This window comes from Hemitrygon akajei, unplaced genomic scaffold (genome assembly GCF_048418815.1).
Source record: "Hemitrygon akajei unplaced genomic scaffold, sHemAka1.3 Scf000139, whole genome shotgun sequence".
NCBI classification, from domain to species: domain Eukaryota; kingdom Metazoa; phylum Chordata; class Chondrichthyes; order Myliobatiformes; family Dasyatidae; genus Hemitrygon; species Hemitrygon akajei.
Window position 1 is genome coordinate 310,884 of NW_027332025.1, and position 27,927 is coordinate 338,810.

Sequence of the window (27,927 nt, forward strand, 5' to 3'; positions counted from 1 at the left end):
GAACACATTGATGAAGGAAGAGCAGTAGATGTAGTGTATATGGATTTCAGCAAGGCATTTGATACGGTAACCCATGTAAGGCTTATTGAGAAAGTAAGGAGGCATGGGATCCAAGGGGACATTGCTTTGTGGATCCAGAACTGGCTTGCCCACTGAAGGCAAAGAGTGGTTGTAGATGGGTCATATTCTGCATGAAGTTCCGGTGACCAGTGGAGTGCCTCAGGGATCTGTTCTGGGACCCTTACTCTTTGTGTTCTTTATAAATGACCTGGATGAGAAAGTGGAGGGATGGGTTGGTAAGTTTGCTGATGACACAAAGGTTGGATGTTTTGTGGATAGTGTGGATGGCTGTCAGAGTTTACAGCGGGACATTGATAGGATGCAGAACAGGACTGAGAAGTGGCAGATGGAGTTCAGCCCAGGTATGTGTGAAGTGGTTCATTTTAGAAGGTCAAATATGATGGCAGTGAAAATGTCGGGACTGAGATGAGGGGAAATGTCTCCACGCCGAGGGTGGTGAATGTCTGTAAATCTACACCACAGAGGGTGTTGAAGACTCGGTGATCGTCCTCACATAAAACAGAGGCTGGCAGATTTGTGGAGACCCAAGGGATCGAGAAAATGAGGATCGGTAGAAGCATGTGGCTGAGATGGGAGAGTAGCCTCCATCTTGCTCATGGTTAAAGGGGCCGAATGGCCTCCTCCTGTTGTTTCTCACTTAATGTTTCAGTGTCCCTGTCCAGTGAGGCTAGAGGAATGTGAATAGAAATGAGTGTTTATAAACATAGACATTTAAATGACAAACACGAGGAAATCTGCAGATGCTGGAAATTCAAGCAACACACACAAAATGCCGGTGGAACGCAGCAGGTTAGGCAGCATCTATAGGGAGAAGCGCTGCCCACGTTTCGGAACGTTTCAGGACTGACGAAGGGTCTCGGCCCGAAGCGTCGGCAGTGCTTCTCCCTATAGATGCTGTCTGACCTGCTGCGTTCCACCAGCATTTTGTGTGTGTTGACTGATTTAAAAGAAACCTGCTCATTTTCTGTGTGGGTCTGAATTGTGTGTCGGGATGGAAAGTGAATCAGAACTATAACTCTGAGAACTCTGTGACCTGGGGCTGGAGGGAAAGGGATCGAGGAAGATATGGACGGAAAATCTAAATACGTATGGAAATGATCTAGGAAAATAATGAAATAATGTGGGAAATGCGGCGGTGGGTAGGGCAGTATGTGAAGGGCGAGGAACAGTCACCGGTCACATGGGAGACCCTCCAGCGAAACGTGATCATGTTTTACCGCAGATAGGCAGCATTTGCGGGTTTGTTTCCGTGGCCCCGCCCACCGCCTGTGACGCAAAAGAAGCACATTGCGCATGCTCACAGGCCCAAGCTAGGCAGTGATGTTTTTTTCGTTCTTTGTCGAAGTGGGTCAGCGGTGGGTCCGGGTTCGGGATCGGGATCGGGATCGGGAGGGGGTCCTCGCCCCCTTGAAAGGGGAGCCGGAGACGGATTATTCTCTGCGGGGCAACACCAACAAATTTCCCTTCGGTGAGTATTGAAGCCGGTCCCGAGCGGGGAGGTCTGACGCTGAGTGGTGAGTTAACTTTCCCGAACTCAAACAAGAGAAAATCTGCAGATGCTGGAAATGCGAGCAACGCGCACAAAATGCTGGAGGAACTCAGCAGTCCGGGCAGCATCTAGGGGAAGAATACAGTCGACATTACCGGCCGAAACCCTTCGGCAAGACTGGAGAATAAAAGATGGGGGTGGGGAGGGAGAGAGAAACACAAGGTGATCGGTGAAACCTGAAGGGGGAGGGGATGAACTTTCCCGAACTGGCGGCCTCGCCTCGCTTCCTTCACAGAATCTGCCGGGGTCGGTCCGGGTTGTGAGACCTTCACACCGAACCGTCTGAGATGAGCCGCCGCTCAGCCCGTGTTGTTCTGGTCCTATTAGCCGGATGAAGTAAAACATGTTTCTGTATTGTTACTGACAGAGAATTGTATAATTGCTGTTCTGTGTGTTATCTGAATGTACTTGCCTGTGATGCTGCTACAAGTCAAGTACACTGTTAAATGCAAAACCCTGAACAGTGTTGATAATCAGAGGGATCTTAGACTCCAAGTTCATCGCTCCCTGAAAGAGACTGCAGAGATTGATCGGGTGGTTAAGAAGGCAAATGGCATGGTTGTCTTTATCAGTTTAAGCATTGAGTTCAAAAGTCGGGAAGTTGTGTTGCAGATTTATAAAACTAGTTAGACCACATCTGGAGTGTTTCATTCAGTTCTGGTCGCCCCCATTCTCGGAAGGATATCGGGGCTTTGGAGTGGGCGCAGAAAAGGTTTACCAGGATATTGCCTGGATTAGAGGGCCTGAGCTTTAACGGGAGGTTGGACAAAATTGTGTTGTTTTCTCCGGAGCCGTACCAGCTGGTGTGAGACTGGATGGATGTTTATAAGATTACCAGAGGATTAGAAGCCATGTCTCAGAAAGGCAGCGTCCATTATCAAGGACCTCCAGCACCCAGGGCATGTGGTTTTCTCAATGTTACCAGCAGGTAAGGAGCTACAGAAGTCTGAAGGCTCACACTCAGTGATTCAGGAACAGTTTCTTCCCCTCTGCCGTCCGATTGCTAAATGGATATTGAACCCTTGAACACTACCTCACATTTAAAATATATAGTATTTCTGTTTGTTGCACGATTTTTAATTTATTCACAGAAACATAGAAAACCTACAGCACAATACAAGCCCTTCTGGAGAGCTGCACTAAAAACTGAAAATGTTTGAAGTCATCCTGACAAAATGTTATTAACCTGAATTGTAAAGATTGTTCCTCTCCCCACTGCTGTTCCTTACATGCTGAGCAGTTTGGTAATTCCAATTTCTTTTTATTACATTCACTCTGGATTGGTTTATGTTTCCTGAAATGTACCGGTTTTAATGTGGAAGTGGAAATGGCTCACTCTGTGACAGTTGAACAATAAGGTAACCACAACTTTTCCCTGCGAATTACCCTGGTGCCAATTAGTTTGTTATTCCTAGAAATGTGTTCAGTACAGTTGTTGTGAACAATGTTTACAAGAATAATCTCAGGAATGTTCGGCGTTATGTATGAGGAGCATTTGATTGTTTTGGACCTGTGCTCAATGGAGTTCAGAGGGACAGTGGGGGTGGTGGAGGGATGTATGGTTAAGTAAACCTGCCGAATGCTGAAAAGCCTGGATACAGTGGACATGGAGAGCATGTTTCCATTAGACTGTGATCTGACAGCACAGTCTCGAAATAAAGAAGCTTCCCTTTAAAACTGAGTGGAGAAAAAAATTTGGCCAGAAGATGTCTGATCTGTGGAATTTGTTGCCACAGAGGTTGGTTGAAGCTGCGATTTGGGTATATTTATGACAGAGATTAACATATTGATGATTGCTGAGTAGCTTCAGGGTTACAGGAGGAAGGCAGGAATATGGTGTTGGAATAAAAATCAGCTGTGGTTAAATGGTGGGGCAGACCAGATGGACCAAATCACCTAATTCTGTTGCTGACTGAATGATGGCTCCTCCTTATCCCATATTGTTTTGTTCTTAGTAACATTAACCAGAAATGTTTGGTTCTCCTTTTTATTGTTATTGTGCTTCATTATCTCTCTGGTTCAAGTTAGACCTGCGGTGAGAGGTTTATTGGAAGAAAAACCCCAACTAGAAGCAAACCACAGCTGAAGACGAGGGAACAGCAACAAGTGAACCAGCCTGAGGACTGAGAGCATTAACTGCAGAGAACAGCTCTGCCTCAAGAGACTCTGAGATTCCATTGATTCAGTCAGGAGAAAGTTTGGTGAGTCTCATTTACTCAAACACTGATCTTTTAGACATTACATAGCTGTGTAAGGGAAGGTGGGATATAGTTTCAGTGAGACTGAATGTGCCCAGAACAACCAGTTATGCCTCTGTCAGACCCAGTTGCAATCACTCCAGGTCTGGTAATGAGCTTCCAGCAGCCCAGCCCTTTAAAACCACTCCTATTCTGTGGAAGTCGAATCTGGATAAAGTCACTCTGAGACCATACAGTACAAACTCTTTATTCCAAGCACCCGGGGCTTACTCAGTTAGTCGCTCAAACAGGAACAGTCTGTGACTGTTCCCACCCAATCCACTAACTGACTAACAATTCCCCTTACACCACAGATATATCCGTCCAGATACCCCCACACAAGACAGGCTGGAGCCAAAGATATTTACTACATGACAGGCTGGAGTCCCTAAAGACAAACTACAAAATAGTCATAATGGTTTACACACACAGTACAGACTGAAGCTGTCCTATCTCTACATGTGATTGCGCAAGGAGATAAGCATCTTGAAACCCTAGCTAGCTGCCCGCAAGAAGAAATATGGCTCAGCACATCGGTTGATCATCAGCAGTTTCTTTCAGAAAAACAGGCTGCTATTGTTTAACGAAGTGTTAACCATTTTACAGACTTTATCCTTCCCTCCTTTTGATCATTACATTATCAACAACGCAGTAACTTTTTACAGAGATAGCAACTGACGACAGCATTGACTTATCAGTGGGTAAAGACAGTATACAACAGTAATTGTAACAAAGATATGTACAACTATTAGGACATAATGCAGTATCATGCCCCACATATTACCAAACAGGCCTTCAAAGATCACCATTTCGACCCTTCGGTGAACCCATGTAAATCCTGCCCTACTTTCTTGATGCTGTCAATCTCCTTTGCAGTGTGCTCGGAGAGGGGTGTAATGTTAGTAGATTCATCAGGGATATACGTGCAGCATTCTGTGTCAATAACAGCACAGGTTCCCTATTTCTCAGCTGGGATAAACTCTAAAGCTGTATGATTCTGTATGACTGTTTGCCAGATTGCAATCATTTCAGTGGATGTTTCTGTTACTTGGGCCTGTGTTTCTGTCAGGGCCCCTGCAGTATTGTGGCCAGCTCCTCAAGTGCTGTATCCAAATTGATTATCTCTCGTGAATTCCTGGCTACTCCATAGGAGAGAAAAGTAATCATCCAAAATCAATCAGTCTCAGTTGTTCCTCTTGGCTGCTGGGCACCTGCAGGTATGGCCAGGATGCATGTTTCCCAGTATTGGAAGTTCCATTTGATGGGGGCCTGAGACACCATCCCTCAAAACACTGACAGCCACAGTCATCTCTGACTGGACCACAGGTCCTCATCTCACTTCCCCGGATGTTATTTGAGAAAGCCCAGGCTGAGAGTTCCTCACTCTGGTTGAGCGGGATTACTGACATTGGAACCATAGTTTTACCATGCTGTGGAATTTCAGCACAAACCCAGCAGGCCCCTAGTTCTACCTGTTTGGCATAGGTATGACAGAAAGACGGAAATGTGTTAACTTGGGGGCCCCCGGATGCTGGGGTGAGCCCTCTCAAAGACATAAACATGAACACCACTAACAACCAATACATTTTCCATTAGTCCGAGAGAGACCTTCTACTCAGTTCCTTCAGTAACATGTTTGGCACCTAATTGATGTATCCACCGAGATTGCCCCTTCAGTTTCACAGCCGTGGGAGTGGTTGGTAACACCTGATATGGTCCTCTCCTCCGAGGTCCAAGATTCCCTTAATCCCAGTTCTTCATCAGGAAAAAAAATCCCAGGTTCCATGGTGCGGAGTAGTTCTCTTCCTTGTAAGCCTGTCATACCTGTGAATGTATGCTTGGAAAATCTTGGTTAGTTGGCATATATATTTCCCCATGTCTTCCCCTCGCGTATGAATATCCAATTTTGCTGGTAGACTTTCTGGGAGCAATGATACACAAGGTCTTAGTCCCCAGGGTGTTTTCATGGGCCATCCATAAATGATTTCAGCTGGTGACAACCCTGTTTTCCCCTGTGGGGTAACCCTCATGTGGAACTGGGTGACGGTAGGACCTTCAACCGAGTCCAGTCTCCACTGTTACATTGGCCAGTTTACTCTTCAGAATGCCATTGGCTCTCTGCACTGTGCCAGCGGCCCGTGGGTGGTGTACACAGTGGAATTGTTGCTTGATAGCTAGTTTGTTACGTATGCCTTTGTTTACCTTCATCACGAAGTGTGGGTCATTGTCAGAGCTCAGCATCTCTGGCAGGCCGTACCTGGGAAGTATTTCCCGTAATAATACCCTCACAACAGTCATAACAGTATTATTGGTAGTTGGAACAGCTTCAACCCATCTACTAAACACATCTATAATATCTAAGCAGCATCTATAGCAATGTACTCTAGGCAATTCAATAAAATCATCCTGTAGACACAAAAAGGTCCACCTGGCAAGGGAGTTGTACCCGGTGTGCAGGGTACAGGTTACCAACTATTCCCTCCTTTCCCATGTGCATACAATTATGTATATAATCGACCAATATTAGTAAAAACTGTGTAGGAACACAAACCTGTCCCGCTAGGTGATCCAAAAACCCAGGTCGGGGTCTTTCTGGCACCCCATCTGGGACCACAGTTTGTGCTCCTCCTCAGAGGCGTCCCCCTGAGAAGAACAAAACTCGAGGTAGCTGTAGAGCGGTGAGTAAGTTGTTTACAAAGGTGGCATTACTAATGGGGTGGCCAGAGGAAGTCAGGAATCCCCATGTTCCCAGAGAGCCCCGTAGTCATGTACAATTCCAAATGCATAACGGGAGTCTGTGTAAACGTTCCCACTTTAGTCTGTTGCTGGGATACAGGCATGAGTCAGAGCAAACAGCTCAGCCTTCTGGGCGGAGACAGCTGCTTCAAAAGATGCCTGTTCAATTACTTCACCGTCCATCATTATTGCATAGTCAGAATATTGTTACCCTGCTGGATCCACAAAAGAGTTTCCATCCTCATAAAACGTTGCCTCGGGATTGAGGGGATATTGCTATCTGGTGATCCAGACAGGGGGGCAGTTGGTGCGACAGACTTCTTGGCCTGAAATTGCACAGAGATGGGGTACAGCGTCTTGGGATCGGTCAATATTAAAAGGTTGTCTTACCAGATATCCCGTCTTCACCTCAGACTCCTTCCCGTATTAGACTAGACCCACGGCAACGTCTTGCCAGTCTCCCTCGGTGCTGGAGGCTTGTTTCGTTAGGGTTTAGGCCAGGAACCCTGGGCTCTTTGGCTTGAACCCAGTGCAAACCCTAATGGTGGTATGGGGAACTACCAGTTCTGTCTGTTGCCAAAGGAAATCTGGAAATTCGGCCAGTAATGCAAAACCGTCTCTTCCTTTAACCTGTCTAATCATCGTGACTGGGAACTTCTGTCCATCGAGGGGTGCATAATATTGGCTTTCCTCAGTGGCACACCCCGTAGGGTCAAAGCACAGAGTCACATGAGGGTCGGCTGCTGGCAGAAGGAGTGGAGTCCAAACTAAGTGCCCTCCACTTGGGGGTCGGAAACTGGGGAAGCTGTCGGTTGTTCACCTGTCAAGGGTGACAGCATTGTCTGTGCAAAGAATCTCGACTTCCAACAGACAGAGCAAGTCTCTCCCTGCAAGATTACACCCCCGTCTGGTGGTGACTGTAAATGAAACCACACATTGGTTCCCCTGGAATTCCACCTGCGGTGGCTGGGTACGTGAATACGAACGTTCCATGCCTTCGAACCCAGACAGAGTGATTGTAGCATCTGATAGCTGGAATCACTTTTCCGATACTATTTCCTGATCGAGACTGGTTGTGGTTGCCCTCATATCAATCATAAATGGAACTGGATTTCCAGCAACTTGCAATATTACATTGGGCTCTTCCTGACGGTTGGCACTCATGGTTGGAAGCATCTTCTTGTCAATTTCTAAACGGGTTGTTGTCCCCACATGTCCCTTGTTAGGTTTTTGTTCCCATTTCTGTTCCTCAGATATAGCCTGCTCGCATCCTTCTTCTAGCTGAGCATATTCACCTTTAATATTAGTTCCCTTCGGGGTTGATCGAGATTCAAAAGTTGGGTCCTAATGATATGTCAAAGCTCGTCGCATTAGATTTCGGTCATTGTCAGTCCAATCCATATTATTTGTTTTAATCATGTTGGCGAACTTAGTTGCTAAGCATTGGAGCAGTAGGGCATTGAACTGGGGGGACAGATTCCCATCATTAAAGTCTTGGTCTCCTGCGAAGGTGCCGTAGCAGGCCACAAATCGCTCTCAATAGTCTGGTCCCGATTCCCCAGGCTTAGGTTTGCATTCAGGTACTTTAGTGATGTTTACAGGTTGCTGGAGAGCCCTTTCCAAGGCTTGAATGATCTGGTCCATCTGTTCATTCTCATTATGTTTTCCCATCTGTAACTCCTGATAGGTTTGGTATCTCAATTCTGCCTTCCATTTCCACCCATCATCAGCTGAGAGAATCATGCAGGAGAGACCGAATAAATCTTGCAGAGTCGCATTAAACATTTGTACAGTACTGTGGACACACTGAGCAAACTGTGCTGGTTTTTCTTTTCTATCTGGGGCCTGATTCATGATCATTATCATTTCTTGAGGCTTCCAGGGAGCATACACAGGATTCACTGAGGGCTGTCCCTCCTCCTAGTCCTAGGGGGAGCATTTGCTACTGCTGTTCAGGAGGATTTAAACTAATGTGGCAGGGGGATAGGAACAAGTGCAGAGAGACAGAGGGGTGCAAAATGAGAGTAGAAGCAAAAAGTAATAAGGTGAAAAGTCAAAGTGGCAGGCAGTCAAATCCAGGGCAAAAATCAAAAAGGGCCACTTTTCAACATAATTGTATAAGGGCTAAGAGTGTTGTAAAAACAAGCCTGAAGTCTTTGTGTGTCAATGCAAGGAGCATTCGTAATAAGGTGGATGAATTGAATGTGCAGATAGTTATTAATGAATATGATATAGTTGGAATCACAGAGACAAGGCTCCAGAGTGACCAAGGATAGGAGCTCAACATCCAGGGATATTCAATATTCAGGAGGGATAGACAGGAAAGAAAAGGAGGTGGGGTAGCGTTGCTGGTTAGAGAAGAGATTAACGCAATAGAAAGGTAGAAAGGAAGGACATTAGCCTGGAGGATGAGCAATCGATATGGGTAGAGCTGCGTAACACTAAGGGGCATAAAACGCTGGTGGGATTTGTGTACAGGCCACCTAACAGTAGTAGTGAAGTTGGGGATGGCATTAAACAGGAAATTAGAAATGCGTGCAAAAAAGGAACAGCAGTTATAATGGGTGACTTCAATCTACATATAGATTGGGTGAACCAAATTGGTAAGGGTGCTGAGGAAGAGGATTTCTTAGAATGTGTGCGGGATGGTTTTCTGAACCAACATGTCGAGGAACCAACTAGAGAGCAGGCCATTCTAGACTGGGTATTGAGCAATGAGGAAGGGTTAATTAGCAATCTTGTCATGCGAGGCCCTTTGTGTAAGAGTGACCATAATATGGTGGAATTCTTCATTAAGATGGAGAGTGACATAGTTAATTCAGAAACAAAGGTTCTGAACTTAAAGAAGGGTAACTTTGAAGGCATGAGATGTGAATTAGCTAAGCTAGACTGGCAAATGATACTTAAAGGGTTGATGGTGGATTTGCAATGGCAAGCATTTAAAGATTGCATGGATGAACTACGACAAGTGTTCATCCCAGTTTGGCAAAAGAATAAACCAGTGAAGGTAGTGCACCCGTGGCTGACAAGGGAAATTAGGGATAGTAAATTAGCCAGAAAAAGTGGCATACCTGAGAACTGGGAGAAATTCAGAGTCCAGCAGAGGAGGTCAAAGGGCCTAATTAGGAAAGGGAAAAAAGATTATAAAAGAAAGCTGGCAGAGAACATAAAAACTGACTGTAAATCTTTTATAGATATGTGAAAAGAAAAAGATTGGTTAAGACAAATGTAGGTCCCTTACAGTCAGAAACAGGTGAATTGATCATGGTGAACAAGGATATGGCAGACCAAGTGAATAACTACTTTGGTTCTGTCTTCACTAAGGAGGACATAAATAATCTTCTGGAAATAGTAGGGGACCGAGATGGAGGAACTGAGGGAAATACATGTTAGTAGGGAAGTGGTGTTAGGTAAATTGAAGGGATTAAAGGCAGATAAATCCGCAGGGCAAGATGGTCTTCATTCCAGAGTGCTTAAGGAAGTAGCCCAAGAAATAGTGGATGCATTAGTGATAATTTTTCAAAACTCCTTAGATTCTGGATCAGTTCCTGAGGATTGGAGGGTGGCTAATGTAACCCCACTTTTTAAAAAAGGAGGGAGAGAGAAACCGGGGAATTATAGATGGGTTAGCCTGACATCGGTTGTGGGGAAAGTGCTAGAGTCGGTTATCAAAGATGTGATAATAGCACATTTGGAAAGAGGTGAAATCATCCGACAAAGTCAGCGTGGATTTGTGAAAGGAAAATTTGTGAATCTTATAGAATTTTTTGAAGATGTAACTAGTAGAGTGGATGGGGAGAACCAGTGGATGTGGTATATTTGGATTTTCAAAAGGCTTTTGACAAGGTCCCACACAGGAGATTAGTGTGCAAACTTAAGCACACGGTATTGGGGGTATGGTATTGATGTGGATAGAGAATTGGTTGGCAAACAGGAAGCAAAGAGTGGGAATAAACGGGACCTTTTCAGATTGGCAGGCAGTCAGCAGTGGGGTACTGCAAGGCGCAGTGCTGGGACCCCAGTTGTTTACAATATATATTAATGATTTAGACGAGGCAATTAAATGCAGGATCTCCAAGATTGCGGATGACACGAAGCTGGGCAGCAGTGTTAGCTGTGAGGAGGATGCTAAGAGGATGCAGGGTGACCTGGCTAGGTTAGGTGAGTGGGCAAATTCAAGGCAGATGCAATTTAATGTGGTTAAATGTGACATTATTCACTTTGGCCTACTCCTGCATCTATTTTTTATGTTTCTATGTGTGGAATATTAAAATCTCCCACAATCACAAACTTGTGCTTATTACAAGTATCTGCTATCTCCTTACAAATTTGCTCCTCCAATTCTCGCTCCCGATTAGGTGGTCTATGATACCACCCTATAAGTGTCACTCCACCTTTCCCATTCCTCAGTTCCACCAAAAAAGGCTCCCTAGATGAGCCCTGTAATCTATCCTGTCACTGTCTATGCTGTAATATTTTCTCAGACAAGCAATGCAACACCTCCCCCTCGTGCCCCTCCAATTCTATCACTCCTGAAGCAACGAAATCCAGGAATATTTAGTTGCCAATCACACCCCTCCTGCAACCATGTTTCACTAATAGATACAACATCATATTTCCAGTTATCAATCCATGCTCTAAGCTCATCTACCTTTCTTACAATGCTCCTAGCATTAAAATAGATGCATTCAAGAAACTCTCCACCTCTTCCTCTCTGTTTATCCCTAACTGTGCAAACAACTTTATTATCTTTTTTTTTCCTTCTCCCCTACATCTTTGGTCTGAGCGCTCCAACATCAGGGAGGAAGTTCAAATCAGCTCCGTGTTAAATGTTTAACCATCACGGTGACTGAAGGCAGCTGCAGGTTCATGAGGGACTGTCACTGTCAGATTCTGCAGTTCTTGTGGCTGCTCATTGCACCCAGGACTGAACCCCGGTCACTGAGCATTGGGGGAGTCTGTTCTACTGATGTTAGCCTTAAACTAGACTGCAGTTTAATATTGTGTATCTGTGAAAGATAAATCAGTTCTGTATCAAATCCCGTGTCTCAGGTACTTACTGTCTCTGCCACACTCACAATGTACACAAGAAACGCCATTCGGCCCATCTGGTTCCTGCCCATGTTTCTGTTCCATATCAGTATATGAAAATCTATCCCTGCCGTTCCCCTCTCACCCTCCCTATGATGACAGGTTGCAACTAGTCACCTCTCCGTGGGATAAGAGATTTCCCATAAATTTCATGGAAACATAGAAATCTACAACACATTACAGATGCTTTGGCCCACATTGCTGTGCCGACCATGTAACTTACTCTAGAAACTGCTTAGAATTACTCTACCACATAGCCACCCATTTTCCTAAGCTCCATGTACCTAACTAAGAGTCTCTTAAAAGACCCGATTGTATCCGCCTCTACCACCGTCACTGGCATTCCACACACACACCACTCTTTGCTTAAAAAACTTTGCTCTGATATTTCCTCTGTACCTACTTCCAAGCAGCTTAAACCTATTCCCCCTCGTGTTAGCTGTTTCAGCCCTGGGGAAAAAGCCTCTGGCTATCCATACGACCAATGCCTCTCATCATCTTATACACCTGTATGATTTTCTCCAGGCTGAATAAGACGATGAGCTCACTGTGATTTTGACGTTCTCTCTCTCTCTCGATCTCTCTCAGTAAAAGAACCTGCAGTCTTGTTACATAATGCACCTCTGAAGTCTGACAGCAGACTAGTGAGTGAATCTTCAATGGTGCAGAGTCAGAAACCAAAGTGTTGCCAGCCTGAGTCAGGGCTTTGAGGCTCCAGAGAGAGATGCGGTCTAGAGTTTACGAGGAGGAAGATGAATCAGACCAGCAGGATGTGGCTACAAAAGAAAGATTAGAAGCATTTGGAAACTGGTTGATCAAAAAAAAAGGTGGTTAATTTCTGCAAAATACTGATGGAAATCAACAGTCAGGCAACAATTGTGGAGAGGAATAAATAGACAATGTTTAGGCCGAGCCCCTTCAGCATGCCCAGCCTGTGTACTCCGCTGCTTAGTTGATGCCTGAACTGCAGAGTTCCTCCAGCGTTTTGTGTGCGTGCGTCTCTGTATTTCCAGCAACTGCAGAATCTCCTGTGTTTTATATCTGCATTTTACTTTGGCATTAGATACACGTTGATATTGAATATATTGTTTATGGGAGCCGCTTTCTGCGTTAAAACAGCTGCAGATTTTTCTATACACACGAAAAAAAATGAGGTATGGACATTGAACCGGTGCTTGCAGAAATGTTTAATGGCACTGTGATTACCCATAGGGCCATGAGTGAAAAATTTCGCCGTCGTTGAGGCACCGATGAAATGCGCAGGCGTCAGGCTGAGGACGTCCCCGAGTTTCACGCATGCGCGCAGTACACAGAAGACCTTGAAAATGTCGGCTGCAGGTAAGAGCAATTCTCCGTGTTTTTATCTTAAACATCAACTTTGGAATAATCCTGTGAATTTCGGACACCGTGACCCGCAATCCCGGACAGTCCTGTTCTCTCCCCTCTCTCTCAACCCCATGATCCGTACACGGGCCCCGGGGTGCTCCAGCTGAAGAGGGAATGGGAACCGATGGATCTCTCAGACAGAGCTGAGCTCCAGCTATCTAAATGCAAGGATTAGGAACTCGGAGAAAGGGAACAAAATCTTACATCACCAGTTGAGAAAATCGCCTTTGTTTTACTTCCAATAACAAACAAGAGAAAATCTGCAGATGCTGGAAATCTAAGCAACATACACAAAATGCTGGAGGAATTCAGCATTAGTACTCTTTTCCATCGATGCTGCCCGACCTGTTGAGTTCCTCCAGCATTTTGTGTGCGTTGCTTGTTCTACCTCCTCTTGCTCTGGTCTTTTCTACCGGTGAGAACATGTTTTGTCCCATCCTCTCTGGGTACGTAATGATATCAAACACCTTTGCCCTGGGCAACAAGTAGCTTTCACATCACAAATGTGCCAGACTCCAATGAGACAGACTACTGCCCTTCCCTTCATATTCATTGGCATTACCATCACTGAGTTCACCACTGTCAGTCATCTGGAGGAGGGTTCAGGGGAAATGTTTATGTAGAGTCCATAAACTGGTGTTACCTGTGTGCATGTGGTGTTGCTAAAGTTGCTGGAGAATTTGCAAGTGGGAAGAAGTGGAGTGATATTTGGAAATCTGACTTTTTAAAGTGTAATTTAGCAAGCAAACCACATATGGACAATATGCAAAAGCTTTGGTGAGAAAATCCTTCATTACCCATTACAGGCCTGCTACATAGGTTGTGTGAGAGTGCAGATGAACTCGATCGAACCCAGAGGAGATCAAAGTTCCTATCGACCGTGATTTGCCAGCTGTGAAAATGAATATATCTCTATATAAAATTCACTGTGCACATGTTGTCACTGGGTAAAAAATGCACAGTACAAGATTCATGTGCACACTGGTTATTACAAATTAGAGGGAATATTGGAGGGAAGGAGGGGAGACCTCCAGTGTCCCTGATGCCCTCACCTACAAGATGTGCATCCAGCTTCAGCTTGTAACCCTGCACTTTAAGGTGTTGGATCTTGAAATGGGTGAATTCCAGATCATCCAGCAGTAGGAGGGGGTGAAAGATATGACATGAAGAGAGGTGAGTTACACCCAAGGTGCAGGACACAGGAAACTGGGTGAGAGTCAGGAAGGAGAATGAGGTTAAATAGCCATCGCAGAGTACTCCAATGGCCATGCCCGGACAACAACAAGTGGAACACTTTGGAAACTGTTGGGGGGAGGAAAGTCAAAGGGCTGATAAGTGGATTTGTTAGTTAGGGGAACAGAACAACAGGCAACTAATATCTTAGTGGTAAGGCTTACTAGAGGTAGTGGGGGTTGGGGCTGATATGGTTAAAGTAAGTTGTAGGGGGAATGGGAGCCAGAAAGACAGAACAGATAGTGGAGAGGGTGAATTGAATTGACTTTATTATGCACATCCTTCATATGGATGAGGAGTAGAAATATTTACGTTACATTACTGTCTAAATGTGCAATGTGTAATTGAAATTGATTTATAATAATTAGTTTGTATATAGGACAGTCAAGAAAGCATAGAAATCAATTAATCAGTCTGATGGCCTGGTGGAAGGTGATGTCCCGGAACCTGTTGGTGCTTTTGCTGTGGTACCGTTTCCTGGATTGTAGCGGCAGGAACAGTTTGTGGTTGTGGTGTATTTGGTTCCCAATATCCTTTGGGCCCTTTTTATAAAAAATCCATACCCCTACCATCCAGGCTCACATCCAAACTTCTTTTAAACGGTGAAACTGAGCTCATATTCACCACTTGTTCTGGCATCTCATTCCACACTCTCACAACCATTTCAGTAAAGAGCTTTTCCACATGTTCCCATTAAATTTTCACCTTCCCCACTTACCCCTGACCTCTGGTTGTCATCCCACCCACCCTCAGTGGAAAAAGCTGCTTGCATTTATTTACCCAATCTTCTCCCTCATCATTTTGTATACGTCCAACAAATCCTCAAAGCAATGTATAATTTCCGTGTTTATGTTTAGAACTTTGTTAGGTGTATAAGATGATGAGGAGTATTGATCGTGTGGATAGCCAGAGGATTTTTCCCAGGGCTGAAATGTCTAACACGAGGGAGCAGACTTTTCAGGTGCTTGGAAATAGATACCAAGGGGATGTCGGGGTAAGTTTTCTACACAGAGACTGGTGGGTGCATGGAATGCACTGCCGGCTTTTTCGGTGAGAGTGTTTCAGTTACTGTGGGGCCAGGCAGCTCAGTGGGAACAGGGAATAATACCAATGGAGAGAGTCAAACTGAGCCAAGTCACAAATTGACGATGGCAGAAATGCCCCATTCTTAGAGAGACAGGAAGAACATCAGACAGTTTGATGATCATTCCAGATATGGTGATATGGACTTTGTGATATGGTGCAACTCAAACTACCTGCGTCTCAATATCACCAAGACCAAGGAGATGGTGGTGGACTTTAGGAGATCTAGGCCTCATATGCAGCCAGTGATCATTAATGGAGAATGTGTGGAGCAGGTTAAGACCTACAAGTATCTGGGAGTACAGTTAGACGAGAAGCTAGACTGGACTGCCAACACAGATGCCTTGTGCAGGAAGGCACAGAGTCGACTGTACTTCCTTAGAAGGTTGGCGTCATTCAATGTCTGTAGTGAGATGCTGAAGATGTTCTATAGGTCAGTTGTGGAGAGCGCCCTCTTCTTTGTGGTGGCGTGTTGGGGAGGCAGCATTAAGAAGAGGGACGCCTCACATCTTAATAAGCTGCTAAGGAAGGCGGGCTCTGTCGTGGGCAAAGTACTGGATAGTTTAACATCGGTAGCTGAGCGAAGGGCGCTGAGTAGGCTACGGTCAATTATGGAAAACCCTGAACATCCTCTACATAGCACCATCCAGAGACAGAGAAGCAGTTTCAGCGACAGGTTGCTATCGATGCAATGCTCCTCAGACAGGATGAAGAGGTCAATACTCCCAAATGCCATTAGGCTTTACAATTCAACCGCCAGGACTTAAGAACTTTTTAAAAGCTATTATTAATGCTTTTTGAGAGAGTGATTTAGATGCATATCATATTTTTACTGAGTTAAGTATTGTATGTAATTAGTTTTGCTACAACAAGTGTATGGGGCATTGGAAAAAAATGTTGAATTTCCCCATGGGGATGAATAAAGTATCCATCCATCCATCCATCCATCCATCCATCCATCCATCCATCCCAGCACTGTGCCCAGTCAGGAGATAGTTTCTCTCACCAACTTCGGTTCAACCTCACTGTAACAGTGTGATGTCATATCACACCTTGACAACTCAAGTGATCTCATCTGAAATGTTGTCCTACACCCATCGATGGATTTTGTAAATCTTTTTACAGGTTAAAAATGACAAGGAATTTGTCTACGGGAATCCCGAACACAACACACCAGTTTTGCTGTCTCTGTCCAGATACTTAAGAAGAGGAGCAAGAGATTCACACAATCATCCTTCCTGCTCAGACTGTGGGGAGGGATTCACTCGATCATCTGACCGACTGGCACGCCCGTCATTTCAAACAGGTGGGGAACCCATTCATCTGCTCAGACAGTGGGAATAGATACAGTTGGACATTTCATCTAAAGGGCAAGGCCATTCACCTATCCTGTGTGTGGGAAGGGATTCAGTCGGTCTTTCCACCTGTGGACACACCAGTCAGTTCACACTGGGCAGAGGCTGGTCATCTGCTGAATTTGTGGTGAAGGATTCACTCGGTCATATGACCTAATGGCTCATCAGCGAGTTCACACCAGGGAGTGGCCGTTCACCTGCTCAGACTGTGGGAAGGGGTTCACTCATTCATCTAATCTGAAGGTACATCAGCGAGTTCACACTGGGGAGAGGCCATTCACCTGCTCACACTGTGGGAAGGGATTCACTCAGTCATCCCACCTACAGAATCATCAGCGAGTTCACACTGGGGAGAGGCCGTTCACCTGCTCAGACTGTGGGAAGGGATTCACTTGCTCATCTGATCTGAAGAAACATCAGCGAGTTCACACTGGGGAGAGGCCATTCACCTGCTCAGACTGTGGGAAGGGATTCACTCGGTCATCTTTTCTGAAGCTACATCAGAAAGTTCACACTGGGGAGTGGCCGTTCACCTGCTCAGACTGTGGGAAGGGATTCATTCTGTCATGCAATCTGAAGGTACATCAGCGAGTTCACACTGGAGAGAGGCCGTTCACCTGCTCAGACTGTGGGAAAGGATTCACTCAGTCATTTAAACTGAAAATACATCAGCGAATTCACAGTGGAGAGCGACCATTCACCTGCTCAGATTGTGGGAAGAGATTCACACAGTCAGCCCAGCTACGAGCACACAGGTCAGTTCACACTGGGGAGAGGCCGTTCACCTGCTCAGAATGTGGTAAGGGATTCACTCAGTCATCTCAGCTACTGAGCCACCAGTCAGTTCACACTGGGGAGAGGCCGTTCACCTGCTCAGACTGTGGGAAGGGATTCACTCAGTCATACACCCTACTGGTTCACCAGCGGCTTCACACCGGGGAGCGGCCGTTCACCTGTTCGGACTGTGGGAAGCGATTCACTGAGTCATCTAAACTGAAGGTACATCAGAGAGTACACACTGGGGAGCGGCCTTTCATCTGCTCAGAATGTGGGAAGGGATTCATTCAATCATGCAATCTGAAGGTACATCAGCGAGTTCACACTGGGGAACGACCGTTCACCTGCTCAGACTGTGGGAAGGGATTCACTCGGTCATCTGAACTGAAGGTACATTGGAGAGTTCACACTGGGGAGCGGCCTTTCATCTGCTCAGAATGTGGGAAGGGATTCATTCAATCATGCAAACTGAAGGTATATCAGCGAGTTCACACTGGGGAACGACCGTTCACCTGCTCAGACTGTGGGAAGGGATTCACTCGGTCATCTGAACTGAAGGTACATTGGAGAGTTCACACCGGGGAGCGGCCGTTCACCTGTTCGGACTGTGGGAAGGGATTCACTCTGTCATCTAAACTGAAGTTACATCAGAGAGTTCACACTGGAGAGAGGCCGTTCACCTGCTCAGACTGTGGGAAGGGATTCACTCAGTCCTCCCACCTACAAGCACACCGGTCAGTTCATACTGGGGAGAAGCCGTTCACCTGCTGAAGCCTGAATTATACCTCTGCATAGACGCTATGCCATTGTGAGCATTTCTACTTGTGAGTTCGTGTGTCTGCGTCGCTCTGCCAAAACGCTAGTTGGTGTTGGGGTTCTGTGCTACTGTGTTGAATTGACTCATGTTGAGTTGGGAACAATGGCGACTGCTGACTACGTCTTGTTGGAGTTGGAGCTAATCAATGTTGCAGAAGTGTTACTTCTATTGAAATTACTGCAACGCAGAAAAATGAGCAGTTTTTCCATTACTTTGTGCAGTCCGCGATGTCCAAAGCAATGTTGGTGGAAATTTCTTTGCACGATTTTGATGCCATTTTCAAGTTTTTATTGTCTGCCAATGAAGAGTCGTGCACATGTACATATTTTCTGACTACCTCACCTAACCTCTCCTTGATGTAGTCCACCTTCCAACTTCAAAGCAACAGGAAATGCACAGGAGGAAACTGGCTGCTGCCAAGTGGACCAATCACAGTACCTGCAGTCTGTGTTGCCGTGACGTGTAGCTACATTTTTGGGAATGTGCGCGTTAGGCTACATTAGGCGAAGGACTCTCATGGAGGCGCTACATGGAGTAGGTTGCATTCCAGCTTTGCTCCGTTCATTTTAAATTTACTTACCACCCCTTTAATATCTTTATCAAAGTGTTTATAACACTTTTATATGTTTGAATTTGAATTTTAATCGACTGAAATGGCTTACAGAGGAAGAAGGCAGTGAAAATGGAAAGAAAGAAGATGTCTTTGAACAGCCTAAAAAGTTGCAACTTACTTTACTGGCTATCTAGAATCTTTTGGATGAAGAACTTGATAAAAGATTTATTACCTTGGAATTATGGTTAAAGGAGAGCGAAGGTATATTGGCAACACTTGAAAAGAAGAACGAAAAACAGCAGCGGCAAATTTCAGAGTTTATTAAAGCTGGGAAACAGAGAGATCGCAAATTGAATTCTTTGGAAATGAAATGAAGTTCAACCACTCAAACCCTGGAGCAGAACAAAATCAAGATTACTGATTTGGAGAGTCGAAGCCACAGACTGAATTTGTGAATAATAGACTCAGTGAGGACATTGAGAGCCGGGATCTTACTCAGTTTTTTTCTCAATGCTTCATCTAAGAGCATTTTTCAATCTTTTTTATTGGTTTCCAAATAAAGAATATACAAATTGGAAGAGGAGTTTAACAAGTAGATAATATAAAAAAACATATAAACAGCATATAATGTCAAAATCAAATAGATAAAATGCTTCCTCTGGAATAATCCCAAAAATTGCTGTAAGTGGATTACGTTGAACATCCGCATCTATAACTTTAGATAATATTCCAAACACATCCCACCAAAAATTATTTAAACTTAACACATGAACAAAACAGTTGAGTCAGAGTAGCCACTTTTGTGTTACATCTGTCACAAATAGGGCTTATATTAGGAAAAAATATGTGCCAATTTATCTTTGGACATATGGGCCCTGTGTACTATCTTAAAAATTCTTAATGGAGGTCTTTGGCTCGGAGGTATTTTCTTCCCTTCCTGCACTCAACCGCACTCATCGGGCGCTGAAACCAAAACCACGTCATGTAATTCTTCGATGTCACAATGTGAATACTAAGGAGCACTTCATTCGGATTGCTCATCAGAAAGGAGTTACTGAGCATGAGAATCTTCAGTTTCATTTTGTTGAAGATTTTTGTCCTGAGGTGATGCAAGAAAGATTGCATTTTAAAATGGTGATGTCAGAATTATATCAGAGGAATCTTTGTCCAGCATTGTTATATCCCTTTCACCTAAGGGTTGCTCTGCCCAATAAATCATTCAAATGCTTTAAATCCGTGAATGAAGCAAAACAATTTCTCAAAGAGGTAAGCTTGAACGCAGATGTCTAATGTTTTGAAGATCAACATTTGAGCTTGGATGTCTCTGAAATTTACCATTCCTTTATGTCTGTGTGTATCTGGTTTATTAGTTAACAGCCAGCTTATAGATTTGGACACTTTAGAACTTTGTCCTTGGGTTGATTACAGTTGTACTGTGTTTTGACATTCGGATGTTTATGATGTTTCCATGTTAAAGTTTCTTTCTTTTTCCTTCATTGTTTTACTTTTTTTATTTTTAATTGTTTGCTTTTGAAAATCATTATGACTTTGATATGCTGATTATTTCCTTTTTCTTGAAATATTATTAAGATTGTATTTTGTGTCATTTTTTAAGACCTTTTCTTTTAAAATGGTCTGCAATTGGCTGTTTTTCTCTAACATCTGCTTGACATTCCTCTTGTAATATTTTGACTATGGGTGGTTTGTTTTTTATTTTTTTAAATTTGGAGATCTGCCTCAAGGGAGACGGGGGTAGGGAGGTTCTTAGATAGTTGTCTGGCTGTCTATTGGCCAGGTGTTCGGTCTTTGTGGGTGGGGTGGTAGGGCTATTTTTAGTCTAGTATTTTTCTTTTGGGCTGAATTGAAACTACAAAAATGTCTGTATTGTCGTAACTTCCGTTTCCTCTTTAAACTATTTTCCCTCCTCCTGATTCGTGAGTTTCCTATGCATTGTGGTTAACCCTTTACATACTACATTGTTTATTTAAGGAAAATGGATATTATTAATTAATTTTGTCATTATTAATTTTGTTTCATGGAATACGAACGGTTTGAATCATCCAATTAAATGGAAGAAGATTTTTAGAGTTTTTCATAGACTGAATGCTCAGATTATTTTTGCGCAGAAGACATGTGAGTAAGGAGGATAATCAGCACTTATTTAGGTTTTGGAAATGCCAACAGTTTCACTCTAACTCATCGACTAAGGTGAAAGGTGTTTCTTTTTTTTATATAGACTCCTAGATTTCATTTGTTCACTATGATACAATTTCAGACCAATATGATAGACTTCTATTAAACACCGGTTAACTTTATAACAATAAATTAGTTTTGGTTAATATTTATGCACTTAATACTGACTATCCTGAATTCCTTAAGCACTTTTTTGCATTTCTTCCCAATTTAAATGAATATATGGTAATAATGGGTGGAGATTTTAATTGTTGTCTGAAACGTATGATGGATAAGTCTGTGCCTAATCAGGTACTTACAAACAAATCTGCTATTTTTATTAATTCCTTCTTAGTTGACTCTGGAATTTTAGAAATTAGGAGGTTTTTACATCCTAATGAAAAAGAGTTCTCTTTTTTCTCATGTATATCATAATTACTCTAGATTCCTTTACATCTTTATTGATTCTCGATTAGTTTCATTTGTCACTGCCTGTGAATATGATACAATTGCCATTTCCGATCATGCACCTTTGAAATTATCAGTTAAGTTAACTGATGTAACCTTTGGTACTAAACAATGGCGGTTCAACTCTATTTTACTTCAGGGCTTAAATTTTATTAATTTCATTAAAGGACAGATTGCCTTTTTCTTTTCAGCTAACTCAACGGAAGAAATTTTCAGTGGGATATCACGTGATGCCTTTAAAACATATATCCGAGGGTAAATTATTTCACACTCTGCTGGATTGAAGAATCAAATTAATAATGAAATACGTACATTGGTTGATAAGATTAAAGAAATTGATAGAAAATATTCTATTGCTCCCAATTTGAAGCTTTATAAAGAGAGAGTTGAACTTCAGATGCAACATCATTTGTTATTAACATCCCCGATTGAAAATCAGTTACTTAAAACTAAGGGTCATTTTATATATTTGGTGACATATTAGGTAAATTATTGGCTAACCAATTAAAAGCTGCTTTGGCAAAACTTCAGATTAATAGGGTTCGTAAACGGATGGTACTTTGACGGTTGACCATGATGAAATTAATTTTTTTCAAGAATTTTATACCAATTTATACCAATCAGAATTTCCTGATGATTCTACCATAATGCATGAATTTTTAAGGAAATTAAATATTCTGAAATTATCAGTTGATGAACGTTTAGTATTAGACACACCCATTACTGAAGAGGAAATAAAGAATGCAATTTATTCATTGAATTCTGGTAAAGCACGTGGTCGGGATGAGTATACAGCTGAATTTTTAAAATCTTTTTCCGATTTACTTTCTCCCTGGTTAGGTAAAAATTTTTAAAGATGCTTTATTTGTATGTAAGTTACCACAAACATTTTATGAAGCATCTATTTATTTAATTCCTAAAAATGATAAAAATCTCACTGAATGTGCATCAGATTTGTGATATCTTTGTGAATGTTGAATCTAAAATCCTTTCTCAAATATTAGCAATTAGATTGTTGAAGATATTGCCTGCCACAAATTGTCTCCGAGCATCAGACAGGATTTATTAAAAATTATTATACACATTGTAATGTTTGGAGGTTAATGAACATTGTATAGACTACTTTATCTAAGACTCCAGAACGTGTTTTCTCGCTCGATGCCGAGAAGGCGTTTGATACATTTGAATGGGAATATTTGTTTAAAATTCTTGAGAAACTTAATTTTAGTCCAAAATTTATATCTTGGATCCAATTGATATAACATATATCTTTGGCTTCTGTTTCACTAATGATCAGAGATCCCCTTTCTTTAGGCTCTTCCAAGGTACTAGTCAAGGCTGTCCTTTGAAACCCTTACTATAAGATATTAGCCTGGAGACCTTGGCAATTGCTATTCGTGATTCACCCAGTATATTTGGTGTTACTCATGGGAATGGGACGCGTAAAGTATCACTATATGCAGATGACCTTTCGCTATATATTTCTAATCCAGAGAAATCCATTCCTGCAGTAATAACACAACTTGCTCAGTTTAGTAGTTTTTCTGCTTATAACCTGAATCTTAATAAAAGTCTGCTTTCTCCATTAAATATGCAAGTCTCAATTTATAGACAGTCACCATTTAGATTGCTTGCTGATTATTTTATTTATTTGGGTGTTAAAATTACTAAGAAGCACAACGATTTATTTAAAGTTAATGTTTACCCTTAATTGATCATGCTAAACAATTGTTTACTAAATGGTCCCCATTATCCTTATCCTTGATTGGCTCCATTAATGCTATTAAGAGGATTATTTTACCTAAATATCAGTACCTATTTCAGGCGGTATCAATTTTTATCTCTAACTTTTTTATATATTATTGATTCTAAAATTTCTGCATATATATGGCAGAATAGAAATCCCAGGTTATATTAGAAATATTTACAGAAATCAAAAAAAGGAAGGCGGCTTGGTTTTGCCGGATCCTAGATTTTATTATTGGGAATTAATATTCGATATTTAACGTTTTGCACACAAGAGTTGGATGAACCTTGAACGGGAGTCTCGACCAAAGTTTTCATTGGCTTCTATTTTACGGGCTGTGCTTCCCTTTGCACTTACTAAATTTAATAAGCAAATGGTAATTCCAATAATTAAGCATACAATAGGAATATGGTTTCAATGTTGGCAATTTTTTGGACCAAATAAATATATACTGTCAAGTTCTATGACATCTATTTTTTTCTTTCAACCATTTAGAATTGATCAAGCTTTTCTTTTATGGAAAACAAAGGGAATATCATGTTTTCGTGATTTATTTATGGATGATCTTTTATGGCTTTTGAACAGTTTTCTAATAAAAATAATTTGCCTGGATCACACTTTTTCAGATATTTACAGATTAGAAACCTTTGAATGTTATTTTACCTGCCGTTCCGATATCACATCAAATTGAAGTTACGGAAAAAAATAAGTTTAAATCCATATCAGAAGAGTTTAATATCATTTATTTATGATTTAATTATGAAAATACGCTTATATACTTCTGCTAAAATTAAGAATAAGTGGGAAAGAGAACTTGGGATACCTTTACCTATACAGAAATGGGAGAAAATTCTTGAACTAGAAAATACCTCTTCAGTGTGTGTCAGACATGCCTTCATGCAATTTAAGGTGGTTCATCGGGCTCATATGTACAAGGATAAGTTAGCACATTTTTACTGCCATATAAATCCTGTCTGTGATAGATGTAATTCCGAGGTAGCTTCCTTCACACATATGTTCTGGTCTTGTCCTCTTCTCAAAAAAAATATTGGAAGGGTATTTTGAGATATTATCTCAGTAGTTCTGTGTATTGATTTACAACCACATCCTATTACCGCAATTTTTGGAGGACCGGTGATAGACTCTTGTCATTTATCCTCGTCAGCTTGTCGTCTAATTGCATTTGTTACATTAATAACCATCAGATCTACTTAAATGGAAAGATTCCAATCTCCCTATTACATTTGAATGGTTTTCCCAAACCATAGCATGTCTAAACTTGGAAAAAATTAGGAGTGGTACTGTGGATCCTTCGGTTGAATCTGAAGAGACTTTGAGGCCATTTATTCAATTTTTTCATATGATGTAAGTTGACCCTTTCCGAATCTTGTGTAATAAGTTTTTGTTCATGTTCAGAGGAGCAGAGTTAACGCCAAATAATTTCAGCCGTTGTAATATGACAGCCCAATTTTGTCTGTTTTTTTTAGTTTAGTGTTTTTTTTCTAGTTTACGATTTTTTTCTCCTGATATGATATCTCTTTCATGGTTACTTGCTATGAGATTGGGAGGTTAAACTATATTTGTCATTTGGAATCTGTGCTTTTACATGATAACCGACATTAATGTAATCCTGATCTCTTTGTATCATTATATTATTGCTATGCTTATTAAATTTGAAACTTAATAAAAAGATTGAAAAAAAAGGAAACTGGCTGTTACCAAGTGGACCAATCACAGTTCTTGCAGTCTGCGTCGCTGCGATGCGTAGTTGCATTTTTAGGAATGTGCGCGTTAGGCTACAGCATACGGTACAGCCCAGGGTGCACCGTCGGGTACGCGGCTACGTAGAGCCTACGGCGTAGCCTCGACGGAGAAGAATAACTCAGGCTTCAATGTGTGGGAAGGGATTCACTTGGTCATCTCAACTACAGAGACACCAGCGACTTCACACTGGGTAGAGCAGTTTAATATACAGGGTGATAGCCACCCCCCCACCCCCCCCCCCCCCCACCACCTCTAGCCCGACCAAACTTAAGAAATCTCATTTGGGTGAATGCTGTGTGATGTGTCCCATGTTACAGATCAGTACCCCGAAGTAACAAACGATACACAATATGCAATTAAACGATTGAGCTCTATAATTCTTACTTTGCCTATAGGGTTAGTAAACAAACTGAAAAAAAAGAAAAAGGGCCACTCGCTCCATTCATGTCTTCTCATCTCTCGTCAGCAAAAACCCGTGAAAATCTCTCTTCCAGACTCACAAGAAAGAATATTTCTGTCATTGGATAGCCCCACACTGGAAAACCCTACATCCTCTAGTCGTAACCTAAACATTGCTGCTACAGAGAAACCATTACCTCAGCAGCGAAACATTACAGAGGGGCCGTTACTTCAGCAGTGAAACCTTACAGCGTGTTACACTTACCACACACTGCCGGTTCACACTGGGAGAAAGTTTCAATAAGCTGCATGCTGAATATTTACCCATCAGTGTTGCTAAATGCAATTTCGAGAGTGACTGTCGGTGCTGAACTGCAATTATTGCTGCTGCTCACCACACCCAGTTCTGCACCCTGGTCACTCGGCATGGGAGGAGTATCTTCTGCTGCATATTCACCTTTAATGGGCCTAGATCTGTGACAAATAAATCAGTTCTATATTAAACGCTGTCTCCGGTACTTAAGTGAATTTATAACACACCTAGTGTACAGCAGAGAGTCAACTCAGGCCGGCTGGACCCTGCCAGTGATTCTGTTCCACAGCAGATCTTTCAAATCCTCCCCTGTTGTTCACCTCTCACTGTCCCTGTGAATGAGTTCCAAATAGTCACCACTCTGTGGGTGAAGAGGTTTCCCTTGAATTCTCTGCAGACCAAAGAAGTCGAGCTGACTGCAGTTCTGTCTGAGATGTTCTTCGCTCCTCAAATCTCTATGCATCACAAAGAGGAAGTAGGATTCTAAAGCTAAGGTGACAAAACCGTGGCTGATAAGAGAAACCAAAGAAAACATCAAAACCAAAGAGAGGGCATAGAGCAAAAATCACTAGTATGTAGGAGGATTGGGAAGATTATAAAAACCCACAGAATGCAACTAAAATAATTAAGAAGGAAAAGATGGAACACTTAAGTGAGCTAGCCGGTAATATTAAAGAGGATACCAAATGTTTCTTCAGGTAATTGTACTGTAAAAGAAAGGCGGAAGCGGATATCGAACCACTGAAAAATGATGCTGGAGAGGTAGTATTGGGCTGGGGGTGCAAGGTGATGGCAGATGAACTGAATAAGTACTGTACATCACTCTTATCTCTCGAAGACCCCGGCAGGAATATGGAAGTACCAGATGTCAGTGGACTGAATGTGTGAAGTTACGTTACTCGGGAGAAGGTTCTTGGGAAACAGAGATGGTCTGAAGGTAAATAGGTTCCCTGGATCAGATGGTATACACCCCAGAGATCTGAAAGAGGTGGCTGAAGAGATGTGGAGGCATTAGCAATGATTTTTCGAGTATCGTTAAGGAAATAAAATCCTAAGTTATTTTTCCCTTCACTACTCCCCCTCTCGCGGTTTCACCTATCACCGACCACTTCTTCTACACTTTTCACCCCCACACTTCTTCCTCTGACGTCTCATCTTTTCTTTCCCCCAGTCCTGATGAAGGGTCTGGGCCTGAAACGTTTACTATTTCCCATATATGCTGCCTAGCCTCCTAGGTTCCTCCAGCATTTTGTGTCTGTGTTGCTTGGATTCCCAGCATCCACAGAACGTTGCAGTTGATACAGATAAGAGACAGATAGTTTAGAGCAAAGCTGGAGTCTGCAAAATGACTTCGATAGGTTTGGAAAACGGGCAACGAAGACGTGGATGAAATGTACGGAAATGTACAGTGTATGCAAATGTACGGTCATGTACAATTGTGGAAGGAATAAGGGCGTAGAGAAAAAATAAATAAATGGGAGAAAATTCAAAAATCAGAGGTGCATAAGTACTTGGGAGTCCTTGAGCAGGAGTCCCTAAAGGTTTGCTTGCAGATTGTGTTGATGAAGGATGACAACTGTAATGTTAGCATATAAGAACAAGGATGTGACTCTGTAGCTTTAAAACGTATTGGTCAGATTGCTCTTCGTGTATTGTGAACAGTTTACAACCTGCAAAAACAGATGTGCTCATACTGGAGCGGGTCCGGAGAACGTTTATGGGAATGATTCCAGCAACGAAAGGGCTAACGAATGAGAAGCGTTAGATAGCTTTGACCCTGTACTCGCTGGTATAGAAGAAAGAGAGGGGATCTCATTGAAACCTATTAAATATTGAAAGGCCTCGACAGCGTGGCTCTGAAGAAGATGCACACTATACTGTGTGAGTCTGGGACCACAGGTCACAACCTCAATGTATCGGACATCCACTGAGAGCAGAGATGAGGAGGATTTTCTTTAATCAGGGAGTGGTCAATCTTTAGAATTTATTGCCACGGACGGAGTAGAGGCCAAGTCATTGAGTGTATTTTAAATGGATGTTGAAAGATTATGGGGAGAAGGCAGGAGAATGGGGTTGAGAGATAATCAATTGGACAGGAACGAATGGCGGAGGAGACTCGATTGACTGACCAGCCCCTGTCTGATATCTCATGGCTCATGGTCTGAA

At 42.7% G+C, this 27,927-nt stretch overlaps 1 protein-coding gene across 1 annotated transcript; it reads left to right on the forward strand.

Moving 5' to 3' along the window:
- The first annotated feature begins 1,456 nt into the window (after window positions 1-1,456).
- Window positions 1,457-27,526, forward strand: LOC140723817 (uncharacterized). The gene is made up of 5 exons (XM_073038353.1): window positions 1,457-1,549; window positions 3,655-3,831; window positions 12,907-13,032; window positions 16,522-18,070; window positions 27,424-27,526. The coding sequence occupies exons 4-5, from the start codon at window positions 16,908-16,910 to the stop codon at window positions 27,524-27,526; spliced, it is 1,266 nt and encodes a 421-aa protein (XP_072894454.1). The 5' UTR covers window positions 1,457-1,549; window positions 3,655-3,831; window positions 12,907-13,032; window positions 16,522-16,907.
- Window positions 27,527-27,927: the final 401 nt, after the last annotated feature.

Bases quoted from the DNA above. Each gene is read 5' to 3' on its own strand.
- LOC140723817 (XM_073038353.1), top strand. From the start codon at position 16,908: ATGGCTCATCAGCGAGTTCACACCAGGGAGTGGCCGTTCACCTGCTCA. The intron at 18,071-27,423 runs GTCATCTGAACT...TATTGTGAACAG, and splicing joins TGTGGGAAGGGATTCACTCG to TTTACAACCTGCAAAAACAG.